Source organism: Gavialis gangeticus, unplaced genomic scaffold, assembly GCF_001723915.1.
Source record: "Gavialis gangeticus isolate Ggan-Ray unplaced genomic scaffold, GavGan_comp1, whole genome shotgun sequence".
NCBI lineage: Eukaryota > Metazoa > Chordata > Crocodylia > Gavialidae > Gavialis > Gavialis gangeticus.
The window spans coordinates 5,640,990-5,650,867 of NW_017729020.1; the positions used below are offsets into that span (position 1 = coordinate 5,640,990).

At 55.5% G+C, this 9,878-nt stretch overlaps 1 protein-coding gene across 1 annotated transcript in view; it reads left to right on the top strand.

The window, feature by feature from the left end:
* Positions 1 to 12: 12 nt before the first annotated feature.
* The window catches only part of PLAT (plasminogen activator, tissue type), a 19,745-nt gene continuing 9,879 nt past the window's right edge, over positions 13 to 9,878 (top strand). Inside the window, exons 1-10 of the mRNA XM_019514407.1 lie at positions 13 to 114; positions 5,017 to 5,122; positions 6,027 to 6,066; positions 6,469 to 6,600; positions 6,917 to 7,030; positions 7,412 to 7,586; positions 8,226 to 8,317; positions 8,539 to 8,713; positions 9,092 to 9,177; positions 9,564 to 9,701. Coding sequence (XP_019369952.1) covers positions 5,060 to 5,122; positions 6,027 to 6,066; positions 6,469 to 6,600; positions 6,917 to 7,030; positions 7,412 to 7,586; positions 8,226 to 8,317; positions 8,539 to 8,713; positions 9,092 to 9,177; positions 9,564 to 9,701 — 1,015 coding nt within the window. The 5' untranslated portion in view covers positions 13 to 114; positions 5,017 to 5,059. The remainder of the gene's footprint in view (positions 115 to 5,016; positions 5,123 to 6,026; positions 6,067 to 6,468; positions 6,601 to 6,916; positions 7,031 to 7,411; positions 7,587 to 8,225; positions 8,318 to 8,538; positions 8,714 to 9,091; positions 9,178 to 9,563; positions 9,702 to 9,878) is intronic.

Genomic DNA, 9,878 nt, shown 5'->3' on the forward strand with positions numbered 1-9,878 from the left:
GGGTTTAAAGTAGGACAGGCGCTGTGCAGAGCGATCTGAGCGGAGACGCATTCCAAGCACATCCAGTCTGCATCTAGCGGAGGCCAGGAGCAGCATACAGACGAGGAGAAGGGCAGACAAGGAGAAGGGCAGGTATGTGTCATTCTGCACCTGTCTGCAGCTCCAGCCCCTCTTTCTGCTAAGCTCTGCATTCCCACGGGAGTAAAGCAGGTCACACTCTAGCTATGAACAATTACTGCGTGACTAACGAGCACAGGGCTTTTGTGGGATTTCACTGAGCTGGTGCTTTGCGCGGTGTGGGAAGACTCATGCTTTTGGGGAGAAAGGCCCCCCCCCCCGCTTAGCTCCCTCAGGGAAGGCTTGCTTCCCCCAATTCAGGGGACAGACTAACATTGCAAGCACTGTCAGCAACTCTGGGAGCCCCTGGGGAGGAGCCTCCTGCAGAGAAGGACACTGAACAGAGAGAAAAAGAATTTAAATAGGGAGACACTGAAAGTTTTGGGAGACCCAGCCGCCCAGCTGCAAAATGCCCATCCACCCTCCCCCCAGCAAAAGATCAGGCTGTGCACCGCTCTCCAGCACTCCTGACACTTGGCTTTCTTCCCTCAGGGGAAGCTGCAGGGCTGGACCCAGGCATGTAGAAACGGTGGATTCAAAGCATCTTAGCTCCTGAGAGGTCAGGAGAGCAAGTGCTGTGTCTGTAGCATGGCTGGGCAGAGTGACGATCTACTCTCCCAGCATCTGCAGTGGGGTGAGCCCCAAGCAGGTGCACCAGGTCCAGGGAGGGGTGTTGGAGTAGAGCTAAGCAGCATGAAGCAAATCCACTCATTCCAGGCTACCCAGCCCCCGCCCCCCGCCTGTTTCTCCTCTTCAAGGCAAGACAGCAGTTACTTCACCACAAAATACTTGCTCATGGGTGTCTATGCACAAGCCGTACAGCTTTTAATCCTCTTAGAGTCTGCAGGAACGCAGCCAGAAAGCCCATTTGAAAAGTTACAGCATCAGCTAGGTATGGTGTCTGCCTTCCCTCCCAGAGCATGCACCAAAACAAGAAAATTGGCCTTTTGGTCTCATCTCTGGCTTAACTTCTGGTCCCTGGGAAGGGTAAAGGTCAGAGCTGCAGGTATAGCCATGCTGAGAGCAACTAGAGAAGTGTTATTGTTAGCAGAACTCTGCTTATAGCTGTGTAAATAGTCTGTATTTTTAGAGGGCCATATGGTTTCAGTTAGATACGGCTTATCGTTCAGAACAGCCTGATTGATCGGGCCAGGCACAGCCTAGGTCAGGATCAGACTAACAAAATACATCTAGCAAACACCAGTTGGCAGCCTTCCAAACCTGCCGGATACCAGGTCTGCCCAGCGACTACACATCTGTCTTCTGGAGATGGATGGGCATATTAAAGGTAGGAGCCAACATAAATGGAGGTAATGAGGGTCACTGGAACCAGGATGCACCAGGCGCAGGAAGCACTGCTGGGTAGAAAGATAATGCTCCGGGCTGGCCGAGCGCATGGCACAATGCTTTAGCTACCAACTTAACTGGACAAACTTGGTTTTACATGTCATTGTTCTTTCCACTGTCCAGAGGCTTTAAATGGGGTGTTCTCCTCCTACACCAGCTTCCCTCCCAGGTCTTAACAGAGAACTTGCTGGGGGAAAAAAACAGAAGTCTGCTTCCTTCTTCTCCCCATCAGAACTACCAAGGCTCCACCTGAGTGGGAGGATGTGGGCACGCTAGAAAGGAGGAATAGGCTCCAATTGGACCTAGACAGGTTACAGGGGCGGGTGGATGAGAATAGGATGGGATTCATCACCGACAAATGCAAAGTGATGCACCTGGGGAAGAACAACCGGCACCATACCTACAGGCTGGGAACTCCCCTCTTGTCAGCGCAGAGGCAGAAAAGGATCTTGGAGTCATCGTTGACTCCAAGATGAGCATGGGCCGGCATTGTGGGGATGCAGTCAGGAAGGCCAACCATACCTTGTCCTGCATCCACAGATGCATCTCGAGCAGGTCCAAGGAGGTGATCCTCCCCCTCTATGCGGCACTGGTCAGGCCGCAGCTGGAGTACTGCGTCCAGTTCTAGGCGTCGCACTTCAAGAGGGATGTGGACAGTATGGGGAGGGTCCAGAGGAGGCCACTCGCATGATCAGAGGCAGCAGGGCAGGCCCTACGAGGAGAGGCTACAGGACCTGAACCTGTTCAGCCTCCACAAGAGAAGGCTGAGGGGGATCTAGTGGCCTGTTATAAACTAGTCAGGGGGGACCAGCAGGAGCTGAGGGAGTCCCTGTTCCCCCCTGAGCGCTCCCAGGAGTGACCAGGAATAACAGTCACAAGCTGGCAGAGGGTAGATTCAGACTAGATATCAGGAGGCGCGACTTCACGGTCAGGGCGGCTAGGGTCTGGAACCAACTTCCAAGAGAAGTGGTTCTGGCTCCTACCCTGGGGGTCTTTAAGAGGAGGCTGGATGAACACTTTGCTGGGGTTGTCTGACCCCAGTACTCTTTCCTGCCATGGCAGGGGGTTGGACTAGATGAACTGCTGGCCTCTCTGGAGAGACTCAGACTTGGCCACAAATGGCTTTTTTCCAGGGAATCCTAACAGACTTCACAACCGAGCTGGAGCAGAGGTTTCCTTCCAAGGAAGCCTGGGCCAGAAATGCTTCCTTCCAGAGCAGCACAGTTGCAAGAAATACACTGCTCCAAAGCAAGGTCTTAGCAGAAGAGAAGGGGATTTTGCCCGTCTCTGGGTGGAAGCCACGAGGGCCAAGTGCAGTAGTTGCACTTGGCTGCACAAATTATGGTTGCGCAGCAATGGCTGCTGGAATTCAGAGAATCACCCCCCTTCTGGCTTCGAGGCAGTGACTCCGGGACTCCTGGGTGAAAACAAGGGCCCAGATTTCAGCAGTAGCCCCTCGATCTTAGGGTGAGAGGCTGAGATGCAGCTCCCATACAGTAGTCCTGCGGCTTCGGCGTCTCTTCTCACATTCAGTGAGCACAGTCCCAGCCTATTTGAAGGACGTCCCTGAACTTCATAAAGGGCTGCCATTCAGTGAGGACTCTTCTTTAATGGGCATTTTCTACCGCCAAAAGGCCTGAGTCTGTAGGGATCTGTGGGAAATCTGCCTGCTCAGCTATGCTCCTAGGGGGATGGTGAGCTGCAAGGGTTTTCCCATGAGATGCAGGGGAGGCTTGAAGCTGGGAAGAGCTGGTGCATCCTGCCTGCTACTCCCCCGATTGGTCAGCTGCACAGTCTCAAAATGCCTGCGACCCTCTCCCATGCCCTGCGCAGGCCCCCTACAGCACACTGCCACAAACAGCCCCTTGCTGCCCCTGCTCCATCCACCACCTGGAGCAGCCAACTCCTGTCTTTCAACCAACCCCCTATTTTAAACAAGCTCTTTGTAGTCTCTCAGCTTTGATTTCTGACCTATGACTAATCCGTTTGTCATCTCCGCATCCCCACAGCCTTTACCCCAACTGCTCTCCGTGGCTTTATTCAAACCATGGGGACTGAGCTCCTAACGTGTGAAAGCGCAGCCTCTCTCACAGCCCAGGGCTGCATTGCTGCTCATCCCTGGGCTTCCCAAGAGAAGTAAACAGAGAAAGGGGGGCACAAGAGCAGAGCTGCATCTGCCGGCAGGAATATACAGCTGGCAGAAATTGGGACTAAATATAGAAACCAAATTCTCCCCCTGGGCCCTGGATCAGTGATCACGTCAGAACACACTTGGAAGAAGACTGAAGGGCAACACTTTTACCTATTTGGGGCTGGTCTTGTCAACCGAGACGCTTTGGAAGGTTTGGGAGCCTCTTGTTACTAAAGCTGTGTTACAAATGCTCCCCCCAACTGAAGGCTCGGTGCCAAAGGCTCTCGTCACCCTGGAGCAACCACCCTCCACCAGCACGTTACCCTCCAACCCCCCTCTGCTTTAGGGAAGGAAACCATCCCTCTGTCTTCTTCGTCAGGGATGGGCCAGGGCAGGGAAGGGGGAAGATGCCAGAGAGGCTACTGCACCCTAGAGCTAGAGCTTGAGCTGCAGCCACTGCCGGAGGATGGAAAAGCTGCTCAGCCCAGGGAAGGGAGCACACTGATCTCAGCACCTCGGTTTTTCCCACAGTAGTTACTGTGATCAGGTCAGCTCTGGGCACTTGCCCACGGAGTAGAAAGACAAGGCTAACAGAGGAGCAAACAAACTAGCCCACAGAAAGAGGGATGCAGGCAGGAATCCTGGTCAAATCCTCCTTGGGTCTTGTTAGACCAGCCGGGAATTGGGGTAGGAGACAACCGTTTCCCAGGGCTACCATTGTGGGGGATGGAAAATGTGAATGAGTCGCGGGAGCTGCAGAGAGCTCATTCCAGGCGGGTAAGAAGGAGGCTTTGTCTGAAGGGCAGCGCTGCTGGAGGAGACCAAAAGGGACAAAAAGTTGAGACTGCAGGGAAGTGAGTCAAGGACAGAAATGCGCCAATGAACAAGTACGAGGCCACTCCCCCCAGCTCTCCGACTCTCAGCTGCAAAACAAGGGGGTGGGAGACCAGGGTGGGAGAAGGAGTGGAGGGGGGTAAGATGCCCCAGAACAGGTGCCCAGTCTCTTTGCATTCCTCAGAGCACCCTGCCCAAAGCCCGGGCAGCAGGATGCCAACGCGCACACGGGTCAAGGACAGGGCAGTCACGGCTCCAATTCCGCATGTGAAGCAGACCAATTCCGCCAGCAAACAGTCCTGCCCAGCTCTGCCCTAGCTGGCGCCAGCTTGTTTCTGCCCTACAGGTGCCCCATAGCCGGAGCAGCTGGGCCCCAACATGCACACGCTCCCTCTCGGGCACCTCTTGTTGCTCCCCTTGAGACCTTGCACTCTTGTTTCTTTAACTAAGGCATCACTTCCCCTGCGCAAGCCCAGGACCCCATGCTTTGCCCTCAGCACCAAGCCTGTCTTTGCCTCTTCCCAGCATCACCCCAAGAACTCACCCAGACAGCTCACCCAGGGGCCCCTTTTTCTTTTTGTCCTTTTAGACACTTCAAGATCTGCTCGGAAGGGAACAGAAGGGAACAAAATGGAAGGTGCCCTCCTGTGTCTCCTGCTGCTGCTGGGAGCCTGCGCAACTCTCCAGCACCAGGTAAGAGGCCAGCATAGCAGGGCCGCTCGGAGCCCCCATGGCCTTGGCACCTTTGGCACCTTAGTCCCAGCTCTGACAGCACTCACTGGCTCCTAGCCAAGACACTGGCTGGTTTTGTTGGTCAGGATAAGGAACGATTAGGCAGTGCCAAAAACTGGAGACAGAAAAGCCCAAACAAGGCCCCAGTGTTCAGCCCCAAGGCCAGGCTGGGACTTCACCGTGTCCTCCACTTCTGATTGTGTCCCATAAAGGCCTCCCACCATTCTTCCCAGGCAACTGTTGACAGTCCTTTACCATCCACTATCAAGGGCTCCACCCTGATCTGTCTTTACTAACAGCCATCCTAGCACCTTCACAAGTAATTCTCACCTCCTTCCATTCACAAAGGGGTCCTCCCCTTCCCCCCCTTCCCCCCCAGCTCTGACTTCGGCACCCAGACACCTCTTAGACATGACCTTTCCTCAGGAGGCAGTCACTCCAAACCACCCCCACTAGCACTGCTCTCTGCTGCCGCCAGACTAAGGCAGGTTCCTGATACAAGAGGATTTCTATTTCACAAGCCTTAGTGGCTGCCCTCCATCTCCCGTCCACACCCAGCCTGGCTCTGAGGTCTTATGGTTTACATTTAAAGCAGGCACAGACCAAGGTAATTCATATGTGAAAGTCTTGTGTAACCAGAGGGATCATGCGTAACCCAGGCACGTAAGCCAGCTTGCACGTGGCCCTCACTATTACTGCTGTGTGTAGCTGCGGCACCCTTCCCTTCCTGCTGTCCCATGTACTGGGCAGGTAGGAGTGTCCAGACTCACAGTGCCTACTAAATAAGGGAGACTGGATTTAGGAAGTACTTGCCACATGACCAGCCAACTGGACTCAGACACTCTTCCTACTTCTCTGCTTGCAGGAGTTTCACGTCCGTGTCAGAAGGGGAGTCCGATCACCAGGTGAGGCAGACAGGCGGGACCCCCACCTTGACTAGGGCCAAGCAAGTGTGCAAAGAAAAGCAGGCTGATGCTGATGAAGCAAAGCCAGAGGGCCCCAACCATTCTCCCTGGCTTTACAAAGAAAGGTTTGGGTACAGCTGATAGGGATGGTGGGGCGGGCAAGCTGCCACATCCACGGCCTAGCTGAGAGGAGAAGGAAGCTCTCTCCTCCCCCACTCACAGGCAAGCTGTAGAGAGCACAGTGCTACCTCTGGCTACCACAGGGACAAGGATGTCATGGCTTGTCTGGGAAGGGGAGCACCCTGCTAGGGCCGCCCCACTGAAAAAGGATGGGGTACGAGTCTCCATGCTCGGAAAACCCCATTCTCAATCTCTAAGGACAGTTTCTTGTCTCCATTGCAGCCATTTGCAGGGACTCCTCATTCCAACAGATTTATCAGCCAGGGCAGACCTGGCTGCGCCTGGCAGGATCCAGGGTGGAGTACTGCCGGTGCGAGAGAAGCCAAAGCTTCTGCCATACTGTGCCCGTCAAAAGTGAGTACAACATGTGTGGGAGAAGTGATGCGTACACTGGTGTTTCCCAGGGAGCACTGCCCATGGGGTAGGACAGTCCTGCAGAGACCCTAGACAGGCCTCTCAGTGTGGCAGGACTAGGAGTGCAGGCAAGGCCTGAGAAGAGCCGACACACCTGCCAGGGGGAGCAGAGAGAGCAGAGGACAGGAGGGGCATGGGGCAGAGGAGGGAGACCAGGCCTATGGGGGCTGATGGGTGGGGTTGCATGGGGATACGTTCCCTGAAGCCTCTCCCTACGAAAACCTAACACAGCGTCCTGGCTTGTGTCTGCCAACAGCCTGCGCTGAACAGAAGTGCTACAACGGTGGCCAGTGCAGGCAAGCGCTCTACTCTCCCCAGCACTTCATCTGCCTGTGCCGCCGGGGCTTCTCCGGGCAGCAGTGCGAGATTGGTGAGTGTGCAGCAGGCAGCCCGACTAGGTAGCACGACAGCAGCACCCAGAGGCTGCTGGAGTGCAGCGGGCTCCACTCAGGCCACAGCTGATGCCACAGAAGGTCTTGGGCTGCAGCAGGAAGAGAGACACCCACCATGGCAAAGCGAACACATCTCATGAAGCACCCTTGAGCCCCGGGTCAGAGGCCCCTATGCACACACAGGCTCTGACAGTCCTGTTTGTCAGGGTACTTGTGCCAAGTGCCTGACAGCAGGATCTACAGGCCCTGCCTGAGGGAACAGGGGCAAAAGGGGCAACGGACCCCAGCTGCTCAGGGCTGGAAGCAGAGGTTGCCTGGGATCCCAGTCTGACACTGCCATTGTGCCTTCTGTTGCTCAGATACTGAGGTCAAGTGCTACAGCGATGTGGGCACAGAGTACCGAGGGACATGGAGCACGACAGTGAGTGGAGCCGAGTGCCTGAACTGGAACACTATTGCCCTGGTGCAGAATAGGTACAACAGGCGGCGAGCGGATGCCACTAAGCTGGGACTCGGCAACCACAACTTCTGCAGGTAAGAGCCCAGGGGCGCAGGGAGTGGGCTAGCAGTGCTAGGTACTTTACAAGGTGCAGGGAAGGCTGCACACAGCCAGGTTCCACAGAGGGTGCTGCAGAAGGCTGCCTTGGTCCAGCTGCCCAGAGATGCATCTAGCATGAACGTGCTGGAGCCATCCTAGGTGTGGAGACAGTGGAGTCACTCCCACACCCACTGCCCCAGCCTGAGCCCAGGGAAGCATTTGGTGATTCTCAGTGCCCAGCCTGGCTTGGGCCTGTCTGCATAAGCTACAGCCACCATAATGCAACGTGCCATGGGTGGGAGGGGGCCAGCGAGCATGACGCAGGTCCCCTGGGGGATCTTACTCTTCTCTGAGTTGCCCGCATCACTTGCTTCAGCCCTTCTTCTGCCCAAACTCCCTCTCCAGCAGAGCTACTTTGCTCCCAACTGCCTATCCAAGCCCTCTTTAAAAAACACTCCCCAAGCCCTAATACTCCCAACACACAAGCTGCTTTGTAGATAACATGCCACCCCTGCTGCCCTGTCATGTCCTGACTCCCATATAATCCTCACTCAAAGTCACTGAACTCAGCAGCAAGTCAGGAAGGAGCCAGGCATAGTTATGGAGCTATATGCATTGTGTCTATTCTCTCTCAGAAACCTGGACAAGAATGACAAGCCCTGGTGCTACATCTACCAAGGGGGAAGGTACATTTCGGAGTACTGCAGCACGCCTTCCTGCCCAAATGGTATGTGCAATGCAAGCCATGGGATCTGCACACCATGGAGTGGATTTAAGGATTCCCTGTACATTCACACTGAGGCCCTCACTATGGCTGCAAAGGTGCAGAAGTCAACAGCCTGCCTGATGCAGCTGTGGGCTCTTGGAAGGGGTGTCTGGCCGGGGAGAAAGGTGCTGCAGCAAGCATCCGTGGGATCTTACCAGTGAACAGTTGGTTTCCTGTTGCAGGTAAGAAGGATGAGTGCTCCTCTGGACAGGGCACAAAGTATCGGGGCAGCCACAGCACCACCTGCTCTGGGGCCACCTGCCTGCACTGGGACTCCAGAATCTTGGCCGGCAACGTCTACACAGCGTGGAAGAGCAACGCCCAGGAACTGGGCCTTGGGAGCCACAATTTCTGCCGGTGGGTACGCAGGGGGATCACACGGATAGCAGGAACCTCCCTTGCCTCCCTGTCCCATGTCGGGGCTCAGACTTTGCCCCTGAATTAGGGCAGAGGTGCTGCACAGGCTCCATGAAAGGGCCCTGCCTGGCAAGGAGGCAGAGGCACATACATGCAGCCTGTCTAATGTTGTGCTCCACACACATAGAGGAAACACCAATGCCTTCCCCTGTCCCCAGGCAACACCAGAATGCAGACAGCTCTCTGAGAGCCATCATGCTAGGGGTACACCAGGACATGGACAGCTCATAGAGAGATATCATGCTTTGTTAGCTGTCCTGTTCACCCCAAAGTCTTTGCAGGTTTAAGAAGCTGAACTATGCCCCTTCTCTGTTCCAGGAACCCGGACAACGACACCAAGCCCTGGTGCCATGTGTGGATGCGAGGCCGGCTCACATGGGAGTACTGTGACGTGCCTGCCTGCTGTAAGGGCCCTGTGCTCCCCCACCCTATCTCCCTCTTCCTGACAGTGGCCCCTGCTCTTGCTCACACTGGTTCCACTCCAGCTCCTCCAGCAAGTTAAGAGCTGGAATGGGACCACACCAGCAACACAGGACCTTGGGCCTCTTACTAGTGCCCTTCTCGAGCAGAATGGCAGACAGCAGAGCTGGGGGGACAGCCACAGCTTCCTTGCTGTGTTTTTCCTGGTGCCCTGTGAACAGTTTTCAGGGACAGGGTCAGATTAGGACATTGACAGCTTCACGTCCAGGGCTGGATCAGCACATGCCAAGCCCTTAGAGGCTTTTCAGCACAGGAGACAGGAAGGCACAGGACAAAGGAGAAGGCCTACATCTGTATCTGTCACCTCCAGCCACCTGTGGCCAGCGGCAGCGCAGCGTGCCCCAGTTCCGGATCACGAGGGGCTTCTACACAGACATCGCTTCACACCCATGGCAAGCAGCCATCTTTGCCAAGTATCGGCACACCTCTGGGGAGCATTTCCTGTGTGGTGGGATCTTGATCAGCTCCTGCTGGGTCTTGTCAGCTGCCCATTGTTTCCAGGAAAGGTGAGTGAAGGACCCAGCCTACGCCTCCCCTCCAAGAGCTAGAACAGGGACCAGAAGGATGCAGCAAGCCCTGACTGCCCCTTTAGGAGACATGGTATTTGGGTGGTGGCTGGCCCAGG